This window comes from Peromyscus leucopus, chromosome 5, assembly GCF_004664715.2.
Source record: "Peromyscus leucopus breed LL Stock chromosome 5, UCI_PerLeu_2.1, whole genome shotgun sequence".
Classification (NCBI taxonomy): domain Eukaryota; kingdom Metazoa; phylum Chordata; class Mammalia; order Rodentia; family Cricetidae; genus Peromyscus; species Peromyscus leucopus.
The window spans coordinates 74,580,473-74,603,564 of record NC_051067.1 but is presented as its reverse complement, the minus strand read 5'-3'; the positions used below and the strand labels follow the sequence as shown (position 1 = coordinate 74,603,564).

Sequence of the window (23,092 nt, the reverse complement as noted above, 5' to 3'; positions counted from 1 at the left end):
ACTGGAGTTGCAGACAGTTGTTAGCTGCTCTGGGAATGCTGGGAATTGAACCCTGACCTCGGGGAGAGCGGCCAGTGCTCATTCACCCGTGTTCTTAACCAGTGAGTCATGTCTCTGGCCCTAACAGCACACATTTTCTACAGCTTCCTGTATTTTATTTTTTTTTCTCTCGCAACGTCAACCAGGATAGCCACAAACTCCCAGCAGCCCTCTCGCCTTGCCCTCCCCAGGGCTGCCATTGGAGGCTTGCGCCATCCCAGTCAGCGGCATGCCTCGCTGCGCTCCTGGAATTTATTAAGGTAAAAAGAAGGCCTGAAGCTCCTGGTGGTTTATGCCCATGGCTCCAGCAGACTCCAGCCTCGAGGCAAGAAAATCAGGGGTTCAAGGCCATCCTAGGCTACATAGAGTTCAAATCCAGCCTGGGCTACCTGAGATCCTGTTTCAGAGAAAAAAGGAAAAAAAAAAAATCAATGATGTTTTGAAAAATCACTAGATGTGTCTGGGAATGTAGTTCACAAATGTCTGGGAATATAGTGCACAAAACCCTGGGTTTGACAACCCCCCACCACCACCACATAAAAAGAAATGATAGTTACATGAGTTATCCAAACAGGAAGCCAGTGTACGTTATATGAGTCTCTATAGATTGTGGCAAGATCAGCGTGTGTAACCAAAAAGCCCTGAAGTGGTTAGAGATGTCCAGTGGTCAAATCCCTCTTCCTCTATTTATTCTAAGTTTTTATTACGTTTAACTTGTTGATTTATTTATTTAGTGCTTGTGCGGGTCAGAAGACAATTTTCAGGAGTTGGTTCTCTCCTCCCATCATGTAAGTCCTGGGTATGGAAGTCAGGTCGGTAGGTTTGGGGGCAAGTGCCCTTACCCACTGAGCCATCTTGGTAGTACTCCATTTTTTATTTCTTGTTTTTTTAATTTTTGAGATAGGTTCTCAGTGCGTAGCCCTGGCTGACCTGGAACTCTTATGTGGCCAAGGACGGCCTCAGGGTTAGCCTCTGCTTCCCAGAGTGCGGGCATTATACAGGAGTGCAGGACCATGCCACACCCCTTTTTTCTTTGTGAGACAAGGTGTCTTGTAGTCCTGGCAGGCTTCAAATGCGACAAAATGAGGGGTGACTTTGAACTCCTGATCAGTGCTGGAGTTACAGGCTGGCGCTGCTTCGCCCGTCTATGTGGCACTGAAGCTAGCCCGGGCCTCGAGCATGTTAAGCCAGCCCCCACACACGGAGCCACATCTCCAAACCCTGACCTTGCTCGTTCCCGGCCTGGCATCCCAGAAGGGCCCTGGCGCTTCTCGGATTCTTATTTGTACTCGGGCTTCTCTGAGCCTGGGTTTCCCTCCTGGAAAAAGAAGCGGGAAAATCCTGCTAGTGGGAATGGGGGTCGCTCCGGAGCCCAGGGCGTCGCTCGGGTGGGAACTCCACCCAGCACTGTTCGACGTGACTGGGTCCCTGTCCCCGACACCTCGCCGCCGGCGCCGCCCAGCTCGGCTGCGGGCCGCCTGTCCGCGGGGAGGGGGTGGTGGCTGGGACGCGCGCGCGATGGGTCGCGTTTGTTCCAGGCGCGGGCGCGCGCCGCGCCCTGGGGCTGTTTCCCCGGCACTTTCCTGTTACTTTCCAGCGGGGAGGACAGTTCCGGGGAGGGCCCTGCCCACGCCCGGTGCATAAAGGCCCAGCCCAGCCACCGCCCGCCGCCAGCCCAGATGCCGTCCGTCCGTCCGTTCCGCGCCACCATGAGCTCCCACCGCGGCCTCCTGATCGGTGAGACCTCGGGGTTGCGCGGGGCCGGGAGGAAGCTCGCGGGACGTGGTCTGCCGGGGCAGGGACAGGCAAAGCCCGCGCACCTGTGCGCCCCAGAACGCTCTCAGGGGTGCTGGGCCCTAATGGGCTTGACTGCTGCCCACTTGGAGGCTAAGAGAGGGAAACTGAGGCGTGGGGGCACGTGAAGGGAGTGGCAAAGCCGGCTTGGTGACTCACGGCTATAGGGAGGCTGAGGCAGGAGGGTCACCATTTCCAAGTCAGCCTAGGCTACACAGGAAGACCCTGTCTCTGTCTCAAAAGGACAAAAGGAAAAAAAAATGCAGGCTGCGGGCTGGAGAGATGGCGCAGAGGTTAAGAGCATTAAGAGAGGACCTGGTTGGTTCCCAGCACCCACATGGTGGCTCACAAGGGGCTGTAACTCCAGGGGATCCAACACCCTTTGCTGGCTTCCACAGGCACCAGGCATACATGTATGCACAAACATACATGCAGGCAAAACACACATACAGCAGTAAAATAAAAATAAATAAAAACAAATGCAGGATAAAGTGAGCTCCGCTGGCTGGTCGCCCATACAGGCGTTCTTAATGTGGAGCACAAGCCAGTGCGAGAACAACCCTTTCAATGAGGGTGGCAACCCCCAGTGTGTCCCGTGTTGTGAGTGCCAGGAACACTGCAGAGGCCCTCCTCGGGACCTGCCCGGGACTGAGCCGCTGGCTGAAGGGATCTTGCCAGGCTGTGAGTTTGAACTTGGCCTTTGTGGTGACTTTCCCGCCCCACCCTGGGTGCCTCCAACCGCTCTCTGACTGCTAAGTTACCTAAGTAACTTGATAACAAACAATGAAGAAATGGAACTTGGGGTGCAAGCTGGGGTTACCCCAACCACAATGACTGGCCTGCGTGCCAGCAACAGGTGGCAAGTGGCAGGCAGCTCCGTGGCCTGTGGGCTCTGGAGCTAGGAACTTGAGTCCCAGTCGGGCACAGTTGGTGGCAGACAGCTGCAGAGGCCTGCCTGGCTGTCACTGGGCTGGGCCACAGTGACCTTGGGCTGCACTTTCCTCCTCTGTAAAATGGAGCAAGACCAGATGCATTTTACCGTGCTCTTCCAAAGGCCGAGAGTTTGTACATAAGCTTTCTGGTTCACAGTTTGAATGAACCGAACACATCGTGTGGTGTCCATGTCTGCAAGTGGTACCCTGGTAGTAGAGGCAGGAGGATCGGAAGTTCAGGGTCATTCTCAGCTGCATATGGGGTTTGAGGCCACCTGAGACCTTGTCTCGGAAAGCAACCAACCAGCTTAGCTGGTGTCTTTAATCCCAGCCCTAGAAAAGGAGGCAGAAAGATCCTGTGAGTCGGAGGTCAGCCTGGTCTACATGGCAAGTTTCAGGCCAGCCAGGACTATACTGTCAAAACACCCCCCTCTCCAGAGAGAGAGAGAGAGAGAGAGAGAGAGAGAGAGAGAGAGAGAGAGAGAGAGAGAGAGAGAGAATGCATGCATGCAGAGACTTAAGTGGACACTTCTGTCATTGTGATTATTATTTTTCTGGGTGAGATGCTGGGGGGTCTTTGGCAGGAAGTACAAATGCTGCCCTACCCCCACTCCTGGATCCCTAAGCCGAGTCTGGTGGCTCCAGTCTGAGCCTGGGAATTTGAACCAGATGTGTCTGGGAGCAGAAGGGAGCAGCTGTGCTCCTGTTTGGGTAACTTCCAAGTCTCCAGATGTAGGCAGCCTGGGCAGTGTCTCCAGGGTGGTGGGGTAGAACCCAGCCCACAGTGAGGGACAAGGAGCCCACCCTGCCTAGGTGACGGCTGCTCGGGTCTGCCTTCCCTTCCCCAGCCTGGCCTAATCACTAATTTTTTTCCAAGCTCCGAGTCTCATTTTGTCTTGGTGGAGATTGGACATGACCCCAGCCTCTTGATGCTGTTGGGTCTTTTTGGTTTCTTTGGAGACAAGATTTCATGGTAGTTAAGGATGACCTTGAACTTCTGATCCTTCTGCTTCCTCTTCTGAGGGTGGAGATTACAGACTTGTGCAACTAGGCCTGACTTCATTTTGAGCTTTTTGTTTTGTTTTAGAGGCAGGGTTTGGCACAGTAGCTATGTGGCCCGAACCGGCTTCAAATTTGTGACAATCCCCTACTTCGGATTTGTTTTTGTGGTGGCTGTGACAGGCTCTTGCTGTGTAGCCCTGGCTGGCCTGGAGCTCCCTAAGTACAGCAGGCTGGCCTCGAGCAGAGTTCCACCTGCCTCACTAGTGCTGGGGCCTGGAGGTGTGCATCACCACGCCCGCCCTGCCATGGTTCTAAGTCTTAAAGAGTTACTTGAGGGGATGGAAAAACGGCTCAGTGGTTAAGAGTACTTGCTGTTCTTCCAGAAGGTGGGGGTTCCGTTCCCTGCAAGCACGCGGTGGCTCACAACCATCTATAACTCCAGTTCTAGGAGACCCAATGCCCTCTTCTGACCTCCCTAGGCACCAGGCGCCAGACATGCAGACAAAACATCCATACACATAAAAATTAATATTCTTTTTCAAAAAGTTACTTGAGGGCTGGGAAGAGGACTCTGTCGGTAAATGTCCCGTGTCAAGGAAGCTGCGTGTAGTGACACACACTTGTAATCTCCATGTTGTAGCAGGGAGACGGATAGATCCCTGAGTTGCTGGCTGCCTAGCCTAGCCTGCTTGATGAGCACAGGTTCTGTGAGACCCTGTCTCAAAAATCTAGGTGAAGGCACCCAGGCCGGTCACACAGAGACACATACTGATATTATACTTTAGGAACTGAATTGCCCCAGGGCCGATCCTGGAGAGAGATCATTTTGTGGTCTGTCCCACAAAGAGGAACTGGGTTCTGATGGGGTGGGGGTTGGGGGGGTCCAACCCTATGGCTCAAGAGGAGGAAAAAAGAGGAATTCTAATTTGAGGGGTCACCCCAGCTTTGAGTGGGTGAGTTTCACCCGGAGCCTCTGGTTCTTCATTGGCCTCAGGGAACCCAGTCAGACAAAGACTGAGACCCTCTTAGAGACACTGTCTCCCCCACAACTCTGCTCATAGTGGCTGACCCAGGATCCCCCTAAGAACCTGGCATGCAGCCAGCCCAGTGGTGGGTGAATCATCCAGGAAGTGACTCAATCCACCCCCCCCCCAGCCCTTCACCCTAGGGCTCTCTCTAGGACTCCTGTTAAGATCCTCTTCTTGCTGCTGTATTCCCCACATTGGGAGCAACTGTGTCCCCTAGGCTCTCCCCAGGGCCCCTGCTTCTCAGACATCGCCCACCCTGCTTTCTGTCTGCACCCACTCCCCTCTTCTGAGAGGGAAAACAGGACTTCACACCTGCTAGGCTCCCACCTTCACACATACTACACCCCGATCTTTCTCTTGGTTTTTATTTTGAGACAGGCTCTTGTGCTGTGGTTTGTGCCCAGGCTAGGGACTTTAGTCCTCTCGCCTTAGCATGCCAAGCAGTTGGCGTTACAGGGCACTCGGCTTCCAGACTTCCTCTTTTTCTTTTGAGATTTATTCAGTTTGTGTACATGATTGTTTGGCTTGCCTGTATGTGTGTGCACTATGTGAATGCCTAGTAGCCTTGGAGACCAAAAGAGGGCACTGACATCCCTGGAACTGGAATTCCAGTTGTGAGCTGTCATGTGGGTGCTGGGAACTGAACCCGGGTCCACGGAAGAGCAGCCAGTGCTCTTAACTGCTGAGCATCTCTCCAGCTGCCAATTCTTTTTTCTTTTTCTTTTTCTTTTTTTTCTGTGACAGGGTTTCTCAGTGTAACAGCTCTGGCTGTCCTGGAACTCGCTTTGTAGACCAGGCTGGCCTTGAGCTCACAGAGATCCGCCTCCTGACTGCTGGGATTACAGGCGTGCGCCACCATTGCCCTGCCCAATTGTTTTGTTTTATTTGTTTGTTTGTTTTTTTAATTTTCATTTTATGGAGCTGAAGAGCTGGATCAGTGGTTGAGAGCACTGGCTGCTCTTCTAAAGGACCCGGGGTTATATTCCCAGCACCCACATGGCAGCTCACAACTGTCTGTAACTCCAGTTCCAAGGGATCTGACACCCTCACAGAGACTTACAATAAATTAATCTTTAATTTTTTTGTTTTATTTTTTGTGTGGGTGGATATGTGCATGTGGGCATGTGTGTGTGCTCACATACCACGACACACATATAGAGAGGTCTGTTCTCTCCTCCCACCACACGGGTCCCAGCTCTTAACTCAGAAGTCAGTTTGTGAGACATGGCAGCGAGTGCCTTTATCCAAGCTCTCCTTCTCCTTCTGCTCCTCTTCCTCGTCCAGTTCCCCCCCCCTTTTCTTTTTTTGGTCCTGGGGATGGAACCCAGGGCCTCACTTTAGTCAGGTTCCACCAAGTTACCTAGGCTGCCCTTGAATTTTGTGTCGGTTTTAACTTAAGAGCCTCCTGCCTCAGCCTCCAGTCACTGGATTACACACTCCTTGCCTTCCAGCCCCGATTCCCTCCTCGTTCCCCGCTTCCCACTTTCTCATCATCATTTCTTTTCCTTCCGCCCCTGCTTTCTTGGATGTCTGTCTGTAGCGAATGCTGTTACTTCAGGCTTTCAGTCCTGCCTCGGAGCGATGCCTGTCAACAGCAGGTACCAGGACTGTGTTCAGCAGTCACCCACCCTCCACCACAGCCACTTCCTGACTTGCTGCCACCAGCTCGTGTGGTTGACAGTGGGTAGCTGTGTGTGGTGGCGGAGTGTCAGAGCTTAGATGGGACCCGGAAGACAGAGTCCAAGCCGCCATTCTTTCCTAAAGAATGACAAGGGTCTGGCCTGGTGGCACAGGCCTGACCCAGCTCCTCAGGTCACTGAGGCAGGAGGATTTCAAGTACAAGCCCAGCCTGAACAACTTAGGAATAAAGTATAAAGAGGGATTGGGAATGAGGTCCAGTGGGCCAGCACTTGCCTAGCATGCAGAGGCCTTGGGTTCTATCCCAGCATTGTGAGAGAAAACAATATAAAACATGATAGCTCCAATAAGGTGGAGGCTAGAGGGTCAGGAGTTCAAGGTCATCCTTAGCTACATAGCCAGTTTCAGGTCAGCCTGGGCTACATGAGATCCTGCTCAAACAAACCTGAGGTGGGCAAGATGACTCAGCCAAGTAAAGGAGGCTGCTGTATGTAAGCCTGGTGACCTCAATTTAGTCCAGGGGACTCCTTGGAATGAAAAGAGAAACAACCTCTGCATAGGTATGGTGGCAAACACACACACACACACACACAACACAACATACACACAACTAAATGTAAATGTGCTGGTTAGTTTTTTGTCAACTTGACTCAAGCTACAGAGTCATTTGGGAAGAGGGAACCTCAGTTGAGAAAATCTCACAAGTTGGCCTGTAGGCAAGTCTGTGGAGTATTTTCTTGATTAATGATTGATGTGGAAAAGGCCAGCCTGCCCCCCCCCACTTTTTATTGAGACATAGTCTCTCTCTCTAGCTCTGGGTGTCCTGGAACTCACTCTGTAAACCAGGCTGGCCTCTAACTCACAGCTTCACTACTGTCTCATGCAGTTTCCTTTCTGTGGTGATGGAAGGGATGACAGCCTCCCTTTGTGGGGACAAAGCCTACGTAGCTAAGGAATTAACATTTTTTATTTGTGAGACATAGTCATTCTATATAGCTCTGGATTATATACTGGACTACATAGACCAGGCTGGCCTTGTACTCAAGAAATCTGCCTGCCTCTGCCTCCCAAGTGCTGGGATTAAAGGCGTGCCCCACAGCCCCCATCTTGACATTGTCATTTACACTTACTCTTTATCTTAGTTCGGTTGTGATACAACAACCCCTGGGCAGGTGATTCTGGGTTATATAAAAGAGCAGGCCGAGCAAGCTGTGAAGAGCAAGCCAGTGAGTAGTGTTCCTCTGTAGATGTACTCTTCTGTCCCGCCAGTCAGTTCTGTCCCACCAGCTCACTCCTCAAATAACCACACAGAGACTTAATATTAATTATAAATGAATGGCCGATAGCTTAGGCTTGTTACTAACTAGCTCTTACGACTTAAATTAACTCATTTCTTATCTAAGTTCTAAGATGTGGCTCATGACTTGTTATCTCATTTTCTACCTGTCCTACTTCCTCTGTGTCTGGCTCTCTTGACTCCCAAGAGTCCTTCTCTTTTTTTCTGCAAGTCCTGCATAACCTCTCTCTGTTCAGCTATTGGCCAGTCAGCTTCTTTATTAACCCAATCACAGTGGCATATATTCACATGGTCTCTGCTTCAGTCCCTGACTCCAGGCTCCTGCCTTGACGCACCCTGAAAAGAGACTGTAACCTGTAAGCAAATAAACCCTTTCCTGCACAGCTTGCTTTTGATCGTGCTCTTTTATCACAGCATAACGACCAAACTAAGACAAAGATTTAAGTATAAAAGACAATGCTAAGGCTCGGCAGTGGTGGCGCATGCCTTTAATCTCAGCACCAGAGGCAGGCCAAGAAGACTGTAATTGTCCTTTAATCTCAGCACTCGGGAGGCAGAGGCAGGCAGATTTCTGTGCGTCCAAGGCTAGCCTGATCTATGTAGTGAGATCCAGAGCTATATAGAGTGACTATGTCTCACAAAAAAAAAAAAAAAAAAAGTGTTAATTCCTTGGTCACATAGGGTTTGTCCCCACAAAGGAAGGCTATCATCATCTCCATCACCACAGAAAGGGAAACTGGGGGAGACCGTAATGAAGCTATAGTCTAACATCCAAAAGCTGCCTGTGGGTTCCTTTCTCTACCCCACAGGCCCGGAGAGCCAAGAGCCCAGCGACCTGTGTGCAGACCTGTCTGGTGCCCAGACCCTGGATAGGCCACTGTGGGTACCGAACCGCTGGCTGTAGGTGTCTGAGCCACAGGAAGAAACACCTGAGTTTTGTAGTTTTTCTCTCTTTGTTTTGTTTTGGGGCAGAATCTCACTGTATAACTAACTTAGGCTAGTTTCAGACTCGCATCTGGGAACTCTCATCTGGCTTTCTGTGTGCATTGTTGGTTTTGATTTTTATGCTTTGTTTGTTGTTTTAGAGATCGAACTCACGCAGCTGAGGTTGGTCTTAACCTTGCTAGGTAGCCTAGGATGACCTCCAACTTCTGATCCTCCTTTACCTGCTCCCAAATACTAGGATTATAGGCATGCACCCCATGCTTTACTTTGTGAAATTTGTTGTTGCTCTTTGCTTGTTTGCTTAGTTTTTTAAAGGTTTATTTATTTATGTATTTTATATGTATGGATGTTTTGTCTGCATGTACATCTGCACACCAGAAGAGGGCATCAAGATTCCATTACAGGCTTTTCTGGGGATGGTGCTTAGAGGCACTCAGAATGTATACAGAAGAGAATGCCAGATCTCATTACAGATAGTTGTGAGCCACCATGTAGGTGCTGAGAATTGAACTCAGGAACTCTGGAAGAGCAGTCAGTGCTCTTTACCTCTGAGCCATCTCTCCAGCAATAGCTGGGCGGTGGTGCTGCACGCCTTTAATCCCAGCACTCGGGAGGCAGAGCCAGGCGGATCTCTGTGAGTTCGAGGCCAGCCTGGTCTCCAAAGCGAGTTCCAGGAAAGGCGCAAAGCTACACAGAGAAACCCTATTTCTAAAAACCAAGAGGCACTCAGAATGGTCCAGCGTTTGACATACCGTCGTAGGCTTCCCTACAACACAGCCTCTAACAAAACCAGGCTGTCTCGGACCCCTGGCAACAGGATTGGTTACCTTTACACCAAGAAGGCTGGAAAAGCACCTAAATCGGCATGTGGCATGTACCCAGGCAGGCTTCGAGGGGTTCGTGCTGTGAGACCGAAAGTCCTTATGAGGATGTCTAAGACCAAGAAGCATGTCAGCAGGGCCTACGGTGGGTCCGTGTGTGCCAAGTGTGTCCGCGACAGGATCAAGGGGCTTTCTTTACTGAGGAGCAGAAAATCGTTGTGAAGGTGTTGAAGGCACAAGCACAGAGTCAGAAAGCGAAATAAATATGCAGCTTTTTTAAATAATAAAGATCAAGGCTCGGTCTGTGGAGAAAAAAACTCTATTACAGATTTTTGTGAACTGCCACATGGGTGCTGGGAATTGAACTCATGACCTGGAAGAGCAGCTGGTGCTCTTAACTGCTGAACCATCTCCCCAGCCCTGGTTGATTTTTTTTTTTTTTTTGAGACAGGGTCTCAGTATGCATTGTAGCCCAGGATTGGCCTTGAGCTCCTAATTCTCCTGCCTCAACATTCAGAGTAATTGAATTATAAGTAAGTGCCATTAGCCCTGGGAACTGGGGCTTGATGTCTTGAGTATTAACTACAGAATCTCAGCCTGGGCAGGGTCAGCACCCACTGCCCACAGACGCACAGCTTTGGCCTGCTGTCTCTGCTCTGGGATCCAGCTGACCATCCTCTGCTTTGTTTCAGGGGCAGTGGTGTGCATCCTGCTGAGCCTGTCAGGAGCTCAAACCCAGAGGAATCCGAGTAAGTCCATCGGACACGGGCTCCATGGCCAAGGCTGGAGGGGGGACGGGGAGGGGGTGTCCCACTGCCAACCACAAGCCTCAGGAGCAGATGGGCAGCTGCTGGGGACGATAAGGACCTCCTCACACCTTTCTAAGATTCTGTTCTGGGTGGCACTTCCCCCCTACTGGGCCTCCTTTACTTTCTTACCAAAGTATCTGTCCCCCACAGACTGCCCCGCCTGGAAGTGCCCTCCGGACTCAGAATGTGTCAATTCCAGTAGCTGTCGATGCATGGCAGGCTTCTCAAGTTTCAATGAGCTCATCACTAAAGCCACCGAGAGCTGTGAAGGTACAGAGGCTTGGGGACGGGCATGTTGAGAGATGACAAGGTGTAGTCTGGGGCCAGGGGTCTCAGCTTCATCAAAGACAGAAAAATAAATCAAGACGGGGAGGCAAGAAGTGAACAAGTAGGACGTCCCAGAGCAGGGCCTGAGTGCCAGGCTCTGTGCCTGAACTTGGCTTTGGGACTGGAGAAGGGGAGGCTGGTTTTCCATTCCACCCCAGAGGACGGAGAGGAGCAGAGCTGGCCTGCTTGCAGCCTTCAGGAGTAGCTCAAGCTATAGCACAGCTTTGTGCACACAGTCTGTAATTTCCCTCCGATGCTGGCCCCGCAGTCCCAGACTGTAGTCAGGTGGATGTGGGAGTCCTGCAAGAGGACTCTCGGATTTCGGGGGCTAACCCTCATGCCTGTTGTGTTGTAGACATCAATGAGTGCCTTCAGAACAATGTGATCTGTGGACCGTTCGCCACGTGCAATAACTCACCGGGAAGCTACAACTGCTCATGCAACCTGGGATTTCGGCTCCTTTCTGGGAAAGAATACTTTGCTAACAAGAGCGAGAACACCTGTCGAGGTAAAAGCTTGCCAATGCATTCGCCTCATCCACATCAGCTTCAAGGTCACCAGCATAATTGTTACAGCAGCCACAAGGCAGGGTCCTGATGTTGGTTCTGCCCCTGTGGTTTGCTCTGGTCATGGGTCACAGCCACAAGCTTAGAGATGTAGGGAGGAGGGGACATTTGGTAACCCCCCCATCCCCCGGCCGCCTCATCCTGATGATACCTGTGTGTGACTCAGAAAGCCCTGTTTAATTGGGTATTGTGGTGCTTGATATATATGATCCAACACTCTGGAGTTTAAGGCTAGAATATGAATCAAGGAATGAATATGTAGTGAGTTCCAGGACAGCCAGAACTATGTAGAAAGACACTGTCTGCAAAAAAAAAAAAAAAAAAAAAAAGTAGCCAGGCCTTTATTCCTAGCACTCTGGGAGGCTGAGGCAAGCAGATGTCTGTGAGTTCAAGGCCAGCCTGGTCTACAAAGGGAGTTTCAGGACAGCCAGGGGTACACAGAGAAACTCTGTATCGAAAAACAAAACAAACAAAAAAAGAATTCTTCATGCTTCTTTCCCTGTGTCTTCTGTCTGTCCTAACAAAGGGCTTTGCTCTGTATTTATTAAACAGCACAGAAAACACAGCATGGGAAAGGAGTGAGGGATTGATTCTCTACAGAAATCTTTGACAGAATTTTACAAGGGAAAAATAATTTTATTTACCCAGAACAGCAAATATCATGGCAAGCAGACATTGCCGGCCTGTATCCACATGTTGTTTACAGCATTTATGATGGATATGTGTTGTATAAAGTTGTTTCCAACCTATTGGTTGTTTTTAGTAAATGATTACCACAACACATATTCACGCACACAAAGACACACATACATTATTTTGGGGTCAGGAGTATGGGAGAATACATAAGATTAAAGCTATGCTTTAGCTTACGCTGTAAAGCTGATTACATGGGCAATCCAAGGCACGTAAGGTTGGTAACGTTCTCTTAAACGCAGGTTAAACAGGATGACAGTAGGTTGAGTACACAATAGGACAGCAGGTTAAGTACATGCTCTTAAGTGATCTCAAGGCAGATTATTAACTTGATGGCAAGATCTGAAAAAGTTCATTCTCTTTGAATGCGAGAGATATTTTCAAAGCCAAGTGTGTGGTACTCGCCTTTAATCCCAGCACTTGGGAGGCAGAGGCAGGCAGATCTTTGTGAGTTTAAGGCCAGCCTGCTGTCTACAGAGTGAGTTCCAGGACAGCAGAGCTACATAATGAGACCCTGTTTCAAAGAGAAGGAAGAGGGAGAGAGAGGGAGGGAGGGAGAGAGAGAGAGAGAGAGAGAGAGAGAGAGAGAGAGAGAGAGAGAGAGAAATGGATTTTCAGAAAAATGTGTCACTCTATGAAGTGACACAGGTGTCTCCATGGACCCCAAGGAGGGTGACCGAAAGCATCCCGCTGAGAGTGGAACCCAGACGATGCTTAAGGCCCAGGCTGAGCCATCACCCCGCACCCCAGACTCCTGCCTGCACCGCTTAGAGGACAGGCCCACCTGGATCACAGGAGCCCTTGGGCCACATCCTCTGCTCCTTCTCTACTACTTGGTTCTGGAAGTTCAGAAGTTCCTTCTGCTCATCTGCATCTCATTTTCATAAGCCACCATCCTTCTGCCCATCTACATTTCATTTGTATAAGCCAACATCCATCTGCCCATCTGCATCTCATTTGCATAAGCCAACATCCCTCTGCCCGTCTGCATCTCATTTGCATAAGCCAAAAGGATGGCATCCCGAATACTCTGCCTCTACCAGGAGCACGTTCTGCTGCAGTGTCTGCCCTCTTCCCAGCATCAGTGGACACTGGGGTGACACCTGCCCCCTCCAGGAGCCATACAGTTACTGCTGCGCCTGGAAACCAACCTAAGCAGCCTGCTACAGTACACCCACGGACACAGCCTGGAGACCCAGGAGAAAAGACACCCAAGGGTAGGCTGCGTTCTCTGCCACTGCTCCTGCTGGAAGACCACACTTGGTACCTGGACCCCCTTTTTGGTCAGCCTTGGCTATTGCTCCACCCAATCACCATTCTGACTATCCTCAGCAATTCTGGTTCCTTGAAGACAGCATAGAATGGTGTGGCCAGATTGGGCAGGGTGACATCACCCCCCCCACACACACACACACCTCAGAGAATGGAAGGCGAGCACTGTCCAAGGAAGGTGTCATGGAGGACAGTACCCCAGGACCGCTCTCTCCTGATGCATCTACCGCAGCTGCCAGGCCAGGCAATTCAGGGCAAGGAGACAGGGCTACGCTCAGTGCATCCCCAGGGCTGTGACCACAACAGGAGAGAGGGCAGAAATACCTATTACCCTCGTGGACACAGCTCCCTCTCTGGGCACTGTGATATTGAAGGGCTGGCTTCAATAGAATGCATGTTCTTACCCTCCATAACTTCAGCCAAGGGATGCCTGGCTGCACGTCAGCTTGTCACCGCACAGGCTGGCTCCCACTGTGTGGCGCCCTGACCTATCAGGTGTTATCCCTTCTTGTCCTGCCCCTTTATTGAGCTCCTTTCTAGAGGGGGTGTGGCTCGAGAGCAAGTCTCAATCCTCCATCGAACAGAGGGCTGGGGAGTGAGTGAGGCTGCGTGGTCCTGAAGGTCCCTGGAATTCCACGTAAAACTCTCTGAAGGGAACAGTACCTTGTAAGAATGGAGACAGAGGCTGCCATGGGAATACAGAGTCACCCCTGCACCAGCTCCTAAGGCTCAAATGTGGCCTTTGCCCCAAATCTTCAGGCCAGGATACTGATAGCTGCCACACCCCTGTTGCTGGCAGCTGGGGAACCCTCTACTACTTCCTTTCACATCTGGACAACAGAGTCAGAGCCACCACAGACCTTATATGATGCCTTCATATGAATTAGAAGGCGGTCTGCCCAACAAGGAGGAAACTGGAAAGTTCCAGATGCTTCTGTGTCACGAACCTAGACAACCCTGAGCCTGAGGCTTCGGCTTCAAGCACACAGTCCTCTGCTTCCTCTCATGAGGTAGATGAGGGCCGGAACCCCAGAGTCTGTAGGAACCCCAGCGTCATTTGCCCCAACACCCAAGGTAGCTGTGTGTGCAGGTGTCTGGCCTTCAGCCCAGGCTGAGGCCCCCAAGGTATGCCAGGTAGACCCCCCAGAAGCAGCTGCAAGACCAGACAGTGGCTGGGAGGAGGCAAGGCGGGGCTGTAGCCTGAAGAGGGGGAAGCTCTGCAGGGTCCCGGGAGCTCCAGGACTATGGCGACTCTCCTGAGGATTTAGTTCCCAGCAATGTTTCTATTGGCCCCAGGGTGTTCTGAGCCCACAGCTCTGTGGAGCTCCCAGAGTTTGGCTCCTCCTCATCTGTGAGAACAGTATCAATCCTGTTCTGAGAAGGGTTAGAAAGCAACAAGAGGCCTTGGTCAAGAAGTCCAACCCCCTGACTCAATCTGCTTCCTGGTTTTACCTCCGGTAAACTGGGTCCCCCGATCCTCGCTGGGCCTGTCCCGCAGAGGCCACCATGATGTGCTCTGCAGGTAAAGTCGAAGGTCACCAGGTAGCAACTGAATTTGAGACAGTGAGAAGATGGGAAAGTGGGTACAATGCATGAAGGTATGAGTCGGGGCAGGGATGACTGTTTGGTTTTGTTCCCAGATGTGGATGAATGCACCTCCGGGCTAAACCACTGCCACCCATCCACCCATTGCATCAACAAGTTGGGCAGCTATTCTTGCATCTGTCGCCAAGGCTGGAAACCTGTTCTTCAGTCCCCCAATGGCCCAATCAACACAGTGTGTGAAGGTCCGGGTGCCACCTTCCTAATGACCCGCAGTCTTAAGATTTATTTTAGCCAGGTGTGATGACACACCTTTAATCCCAGCACTTGGAAGGCAGGCAGAAGCAGGCATATCTCTGAGTTCCAGGGCCACGCATAAAGACCCTTAAAATGTATGTGTCTTAGGTGTATATATGTGTACCACTTGGGTGCAGGTGCCCAAGGAAGTCAGAGGAGGCTGTCAGATCCCCTGGAACTGGAGTTATAGGTGGTTGTGAGCCACCTGGTGTGGATACTGAATGCAAAGGTTAACTCTGAGCCATCTCTTCAGTCCCCACGTTTACTCAAGAGAATGAAAGGAGGCTCTGTTAGGCCAGGCCTTGATCTCCTGAGGTTGAATTTGAAAAACTGTGGGGCCCAGGAAAAGAGCTGGAATACCAAGGGGAATCCCCGGGGAGAATCCAGATGGCCTTCAATTACTAAAAAGCCCATAGTTCAATTTTCATATATACATTTGCCTTAGGCCTCTGCATATTCCCTAACCCAACATGTGCCACTCACTGAGAGTGCCTATTCTTTTTTTTCTGGAAACATTTGGTAGTAAAATCACGCTCTATATTATGATTTTGCCTTATATAATTTAGAATTGCCACTGTAGGATTGGGGTTCCTATGCTTCTGTGTCATGAAATGTGTTGTAGATCCTTGACTTGTTATTTGTTCCTTTCATGGGGGGGGCGGAAGGTTTGAGGTATATTCACTCCATAGGTTGTCATGCTTTATGTGTTTACCAGTTGACCACAGCTGGGAGTGTCTTTTGAGGGGGGGGGCGGTTTTTTTTTTTTGTTTTATAGTAGTTCTGTTATCAGTATATCTTTTTTTTTTTTTATTTTTTTTTTTTTTTTTTCCTTTTGAATTGTTATTTTTATTTTTTTATATTATTTTATAGGTTTCCTCTATTTATTTATATTTCTTTTATTTTGTTTTTTTGTATTTGTATTCTTCTTTGTTCTGTTTTTTTTTTTTTTTTTTTTTGTATCCTGTTTTATATTTATGTTCAGTTATTCAGTCTCTGACGACGCCACTGTGCGAACTGAAGCACCAGGAGATCAGTAACCGTTCAGGCCAGGGGACTGTATGGCCAGGGACTGTAGCAGTACCAAGGAAGGGACTGGGACCAGACAGGAAAGCACCTAACCTCCTTTTTTGTGTCTCCAGATGTGAATGAGTGCAGCTCTGGGCAACATGAGTGTCACAGCTCCACCATCTGCATCAACACCTTGGGTTCCTACAAGTGCCGCTGCCGCCCAGGTTGGAAGCCAACCTCTGGGTCCCTCAATGGTCCAAAGAACACCACCTGCCAAGGTACCTGGCCCTAGTCACCCAGAACCTCCATGCCCTGCAAATGCACTCTGCGATTACTGAACCACAGTTCTGTCCCCACAGGACAGCCCTTCCCTATCTGGACACTGCCGCTCACAGCCGAGAGCCAGGTGAGTAGCCCGTGGGGACCGAGAGGTCAGACCCCTTCAGTCTGTCTGTCCCTTCAGCTGTGCTGCTGTCCACCCGTGACTCACTGCTGAGGGATGTCTTTCTGTGTGCTGTGAATATGTGTTGCTCTGATTGGCTGATAAACAAAGCTGCATTGGCCTATGGCAAGGCAGCTTAGAGGCAGGCAGGCAGGCAGGAAATCCAAGCAGATATACGAGGAGGAGATAGGAGAGTCTGGGGAGACACCAGCTGCCGCCCAAGGAGCAACATGCCAGCAGACTGGTAATACCACAGCCATGTGGCAACTCATAGATTAATAGAAATGCGTCAAGTTATAAAGAGCTAGCTAGCAAGAAGCCTGCCATAGGCCATACAATTGATAATTAATATTAAGCCTCTGAATGATTATTTTATTAGTGGCTGAGGGACCGTGTGGGGCCGGGTGGGACCTGAGAAAACTTACAGCTACAACTCCCTATTTCCCTTCCCAGAGTCTCTCTCTATTCTCTGTTGAAGTCCAGAATCTGCTCAGAGACTTCAGTCCAGCCACAGCCAACTACACCATCCAGGTGAGGGGGAACTCTGGGGACCCCAGTGCAGTAGGGCACAAGCCACAGGCCTCGGTGCGGACTGACAGTGTTCCATCCATTCAAGCAGTACTTCTGGTGTGAGGCACAGGGGTCTGACACGTGCAGTCGTGTGTGTGTGTGTGTGTGTGTGTGTGTGTGTGTGTGTGTGTGTGTGTGTCTATGACACAGGGTGAAAATGGCAGTGACCAAGGCAGTTAAGACTGAAGTTAAGCAGAGTGTGCTGGCCTATGCTGTACGGAGCCTCAACAAGGATCTCAAGTTCCTGAGCTACACAGCAAGACCCCATCAAAAACAGCAAAACACCCTGAGCTTAAAACCCCCAGAGCAAATAAACAAGATGTGGTGGTATATGACATGCCTGTCACCCCAGAAGGTAGAGGCAGGAAGATCAAAAGCTCATGGTCACAAACAAGTAATTTACAGATTATAGGGCTGGGGGTGTGGCTCAGTGGTAGAGCACCAGGCTAGAGTACCCCAGTGAGGGGCTGGGGGCGTGACTCCGCAGAGCCTTGGCGGTCACTTCCTGCTGGTGTACGTGTGCTGTTGTGACATGCAGGTCGTAAACCTCATCCCCTTGTTTCCTGGCTACTGTGTAAGTCTTAATGCATCCCTCCAGCAGGTTCCCCAGGCAGCCCATGTGGCTTTCCAGTGTCTGCTCATGGGAAGGGTGGTCCGGGTCCTTCAGTTTCTGTGGTTCAAAACCTCAACAGCTCTGTCACTCATCACCTCCAGAAACTCATTGAGGCCGTGGACAAGCTGCTGGAAGGCCCCATGGATAAAGAGAATCTAACCACCACTGAACGGCACCAAGTGGCCACTCAGTTGCTCAAGAATATGGAGCAAAGCCTTCGGACCCTGGCCCAGTTCTTACCCAAAGGCCCCTTTGCCTACACATCCCCTTCCAACACTGGTAAGGGTCTCTCCTGCCCCACTCCCAGGTACCACCCTGCCCTCGGTCTCCCCAGGCACCCACTCTCCCTGTCTCTTCAGAACTGTCCCTGATGATCAAGGAGCAAGACAACAAAGATGTTACCACAGTGCACTACAGCCAAGGTTGGATGAAACTGGACTGGGCTGTGACAGCCGGATCCAAGAGCTCAGAAAATGGTAGGGGTCCAGGGAGGGCACCCCCCAGGGAAGCCAGAGTGAGGTCTGGGACGTGGGACAGGCAGACACCAGCCCACTGGGAGAGCCTTGACAGACTTGTCCTCTGGGAGGGTGGCGTACGGAGGAAGGACAGCAGACAAGCCTGCATGTCTGCCCCCAGGCTACTCCTTGGCTGGCATCCTGTCCATTCCAAACCTGCAGAAGCTGCTGGCTCATGCCTCCATGAACCTGAGCCAGAGTCGGGATATGTTGAAGGAACACTTCGGAGGACAAGTTCTAGGTGTTTCACTCACGCCCCTCTCAAACGTCACTTCCATTTTTCTGACCAACACGGACACTGGGAAGCTGGCCTCGAACGTCACATTCAGCTTCTCCTTCCGTCCTGTGAGTCCGTGAATGGGAGGAGTCGGGGAGGGAAGCGCTGCTGCTCACTCCCTAACCACAGTCAAGGGGGCCCTTCTGGACCCACACCTAGGAGAAAACCAACCCCCAAAATGTCCTGACTCCTTCCCTCCAACACACACACAAAACAAATAAATATAATAAAAAACACTAAAAACACATAAAAATTTAAAAATGACAGCTGGGTGTGGTGACACACGCCTTTAATTCTAGCACTTGGGAGGGTCTGTGAATGAGGCCAGCCTGGTCTACAGAGAGTTTCAGGACAGAGCTCTAGAGAGACCCTGTCTCAAAAAGTAAACAAAGCATGAACTGGGTCTTGTGGCATAGGTGTTTGAATCCTGGGCAGCAGGAGATTCAAGGTTCAAGGCCTGCCTGACTAGAATGGATTAAGATCAACCTGGCAAGGCCTTGGCTTCAAACTCAGTGGTACGGTCCTTGGTTAGTACTTGGTTGGCTTCAGCCCCCAGTGCGCGAACGAACAAATAACCAGCAGGCAAAGTTAGTAGTTGACTCAGTGGTAGACTGTTTGCCTGTCATGGTAAGGTCCACTGATCCTCAGTGCCATAAATGTTAAAAACATTTACAGTCTGAGCCTACAAGATGGTTCATGAAGCAGGCAAAGGTGCTTTTCCCACCAGGCCTCAGTTTAATTCCTGGCCTGAGTCGGGTCTCCAAGCCCTACACTGTGGGAGAAAACAACCCAGTTCTCATGATTTCCCCTCTGCCTTCCATATGAAGGCTGTAGCCCAGGTGCAACTCCAACAATGCAGTCTCAGAAAAAAAGGGTTTTACGTGTACGATGTCTTGCCTGCATGCATGTCAGTGCACCACATGTATACCTGGTCCCATGGAGGCCAGAAGAGGGCAGCATGCCCTGGAACTGGAGTTAGACAGTTGTGAGCCACCATGTGGGTCCTGGGAATTGAACCTGGGTCCTCTGGTAGAACAACCAGTGCTGTTATGATCCACCCATGTCTGCTGTGAGTGAATTAAAGGTGTGTGTCACAGGCCGGGCTGTGGTGGCACACTCCCAGTGCTCAGGAGGCAGAGGCAGGTGGATCTCTGTGAGTTTGAAGCCAGCCTGGTCTACAGAGCGAGTTCCAAGACAGCCAGGGCTACACAGAGAAACCCTGTTTCGAAAAACAAAACAAAAAGGGTCACATCTGGATATATATATTAACTGTAAAAGTTAAAAAAAAAATTAGTCTAGGCTGGTGATCTAGCTCAGCTGGTAGAGTATTTGTCTAGCATACATGAAGCCCTGAGTTCAAAGATTAAAGTACCACATAAAATGTAATTCAAACACTCAGGAGGTAGAAGCAGGAAGATAAAAGTCAGCATTATCCTCAGCCACAGTGAGTTTGAGGGCAACCTGGAATGTATGAGACTGTCTTCAAATTATAAATACATAGACAGATAGATAGCAAGTACATTCAATAAATCTGGTTTTTTTTGTTTGTTTGTTTTTGTTTTTAACTACAATCTGTAAGCAACCATTCCCCACCGATTCTTTTAATTTCTTTGGCATTTATTTCCTGTTAACTGCTTGTGATTTCCGGGGTCCTGTCCTCCTGCCATTGCTGGCCCCCCAGGCTCTCTGCGCAGAGTAGACGTTAAAGCAAGGTCCTCTGCCTACCCCAGACACTCTCATCACCTGTCTGCCCGTAGGTGTCAAGGGAGCCACGTAAAGAGCTGACATGTGCCTTCTGGGACACTGGTGACGATGGGAGAGGGCGCTGGGCCACCGACGGCTGTTCAATGAATGTCACCACCGGTCTCTGCCACTGTAACCACCTGAGCAGCTTTGCCATCCTGATGGCCCAGTACCATGTGAAGGTAAATGGTAAGCCCTGAAACCACAGGTAGCCAGGCCTGCCTGGGCAGGACCGTAGGCCCCACTCAGGGGTGTACCCCACTGGTTGTTCAAGTAGGTCCCTTTGGATAGTCCCATGCCCCGCTTCTCAGTTCCTCCGCTGGAGTCCTTCGCGACCCAGTAGCTGATGGATGCAGGCCTCTGCCCGAGCCCCTGCACAAATGTGAAGTACTGGAAAATGCACCAGCTCGCATCAGTGAGTAAACGTGCCTACAGGCAGCCAGCGCTAATGACCTGAGTTTCATCTCCAGAGAACACATACAGTGGCAGGCAGATGCTTCATGCCATACACACAAATACATAAATGTGATTTTTAAAAAGCCCTGTGTAGAATATCCCAGAAAGTATAGCTTTCTGAACATGGCCAAAACCTGGGCCTCATGGTCAGCTGAAATTATTAGCCAGGCAGAGTTGGCCCTGTATTCCAAGACAGGCGTGTGGAATCTGGCTTCTCGTAGGAGCTAAGTAAGGTAGGCGTTTTGGGTGTATGGGAAGAGAGCCCCCTGCCCCCAGGAGAGGTGTAAGGGCACACCACTCATCCTGAGCTCCTCCCCTAGGACCCGAGACTGGAGTTGATCACCAAGGTGGGGCTATCGCTTTCCCTGGTCTGCCTGCTGCTGTGTATCGTGACCTTCCTCCTGGTGAAGTCCATCCAGAGCTCTCGAACCATGGTGCACCTGCACCTGTGCATCTGCCTTTTCCTGGGCTCCGTCATATTTCTGGTGGGCGTCGAGAACGAAGGGGGCCTGGTATGTTCCTGTCCTGACTTCACTTGGAGTCAAGACCTACGAGTAGGCTAGCCTGGTCTGTCCCGGGGCTCAGTGTGGAAGGCGCCCCATCAGGTTCTGCTTGAGCCCAGCTGGTGGGGTGTTCGGCTTTGTAGCCATTGGTCCTGCCCTGCACTGACAGCCCCACCCTCCACCCACAGGTGAGCACGCGCTGCCAAATGGTAGCAATGCTGCTACATTACTTATTCCTGGCTGCCTTCTGCTGGATGGCCCTGGAAGGCGTAGAGCTCTACTTCCTTGTGGTGCGTGTGTTCCAGGGCCAAGGCCTGAGTACACTGTGGCGCTGCCTGATCGGCTATGGGGTGCCCCTCCTCATTGTGGCCATCTCAGCAGCTTCCAGAATGGACGGATATGGGCACGAAACATAGTGAGTCTATGATGTTGAGTTGAAGGCTGGAGTGGAGTGTTGGGACCTGGTGCAGGGTCACTGAGAAGGCTCTTTCTTCTCCCCAGCTGCTGGTTGAACTTTAGGATAGGTGGCTTTCTCTGGAGCTTTGTGGGACCCCTGGCCTTCATCATTTTTGTAAGTACTCTGGGTACTGGAGGCCGGAGCATTGAGACTACTAACTACTGCAGTCCTCCTTCTAACCCATGATCCATAATCCCCACCCAGTGTAACTCGGCCATTTTCGTGATCACTGTCTGGAAGCTCACAACCAAGTTTTCTGAAATCAACCCAAACATGAAGAAACTAAGGAAGGCCAGGTGAGAGAGGGGGCATCGGGGAAGGCTGGCACAGCCAGACTGAGGGGGCTAGGGCCTGAGCAGGGGGCTTGGGAGAGCTGGAGACAGACTGCAGCTGCCCGCTCCACAGGGTGCTGACCATCACGGCCATTGCCCAGCTCATGGTGCTGGGCTGTACCTGGGTCTTCGGCCTGCTCCTCTTTGACCCCGACAGTACATGGCTCTCCTACATCTTCACCCTGCTCAACTGCCTGCAGGGCCTCTTCCTCTTCGTGACGCTCTGCCTGCTCAACAAGAAGGTAGGCAGACAGAGGCGGCTGGGGGAAGACCGGCGGTGGAGGGAGGCGAGGCCAGGCCCATTCCCAAGCCCAGCTCCTTTCTCCCCTCTAAGTGGGTACCTTGGGCTCACAGGTGAGGGAAGAGTACCGAAAGTGGGCCTGCATGGTTGCTGGCAACAAGTACTCGGAGTTCAGCTCCTCCACAACAGGCACCGGCTCCAGCCAGAGTCAAACTCGGGTAAGGGGCCGGCCTGGGGCAGGCGGGGAGGACATGCCTGGGAGCTCAGCCTTAACCAGGGCTCCTTCCTCTGCAGGCTCTCAGGCCCTCAGAATCAGGAATGTGAAGGCCAGTTCCAGCCAGGTCAGCAGCACACACTCAAGGCTGTCACGCTTCTGCCTTCTGTTCCTGCCACTTCCCAGCTTTGGCCCCATTTCTGATAGAGAAGGGATGGATGGACACCTGGCAGTGAGTTCCGCAGCAGGGTAAAAGGGCCATTGGACCTGCTTCTGGTTGCCTCTTTGCCCCATCACAGCTAATGCCTACCACAGAAACGGAAGCCAGCTAGCACAGACCTGCGGCCACTGCCCTGGTACATGAAGCAGGCAGTCCTAGGGAGAGTGTGCAGGTCCCTTAACCTGGGCTCTTCGCAACTATCGTTAGCACAGAAGAGGCCAGGGTACTGGGTTCAATTTCCTTAAGCTAAGACTGATGATATGTCAGCCATTGATTCTGCCTGCTGCTGAGGCTCACGGTACAGAGGCGCAGCTGCCCCACTTCAGGGCAGAAGGGTCTCACAGTTAGAAGGTTATATGTTTTGTAATCTTTTTAAAACTTCTCGATGTTGACACATAACATTAAATATACTGATGAAAAAAAGGTGGCATGCTTATTGGTGCTTGACCTCTGAGTCCATGAAATACTGACCAAGAGAAGAAAGAAGGGTCTGGAGCCA

The 23,092-nt window shown here is 51.0% G+C and overlaps 1 protein-coding gene and 1 pseudogene across 4 annotated transcripts; both read left to right on the top strand.

Moving 5' to 3' along the window:
* Positions 1-1,545: 1,545 nt before the first annotated feature.
* Positions 1,546-23,016, top strand: Adgre5 (adhesion G protein-coupled receptor E5). 4 transcript variants are annotated; one of them, XM_028862832.2, is made up of 20 exons: positions 1,551-1,776; positions 10,189-10,245; positions 10,456-10,575; positions 10,988-11,140; positions 12,935-13,108; positions 14,804-14,950; positions 16,142-16,288; positions 16,370-16,416; positions 16,906-16,983; positions 17,737-17,914; positions 17,995-18,111; positions 18,272-18,495; positions 20,185-20,352; positions 20,947-21,138; positions 21,318-21,544; positions 21,631-21,700; positions 21,791-21,882; positions 21,992-22,160; positions 22,273-22,377; positions 22,454-23,016. In XM_028862832.2, exons 1-20 carry the CDS (start codon positions 1,719-1,721, stop codon positions 22,481-22,483), a joined length of 2,553 nt encoding a protein of 850 aa, XP_028718665.1. In that variant the 5' UTR covers positions 1,551-1,718; the 3' UTR covers positions 22,484-23,016. The 4 variants fall into 4 exon arrangements, 3 of the variants coding, with proteins under 3 accessions (XP_028718665.1, XP_028718666.1, XP_028718667.1); XM_028862833.2 differs by lacking the exon at positions 12,935-13,108 and having other exon boundaries at positions 1,553-1,776; XR_005091630.1 differs by lacking the exons at positions 22,273-22,377; positions 22,454-23,016 and having other exon boundaries at positions 1,546-1,776; positions 20,185-20,359.
* LOC114688222 lies at positions 9,392-9,782 on the top strand (annotated as a pseudogene).
* Positions 23,017-23,092: the final 76 nt, after the last annotated feature.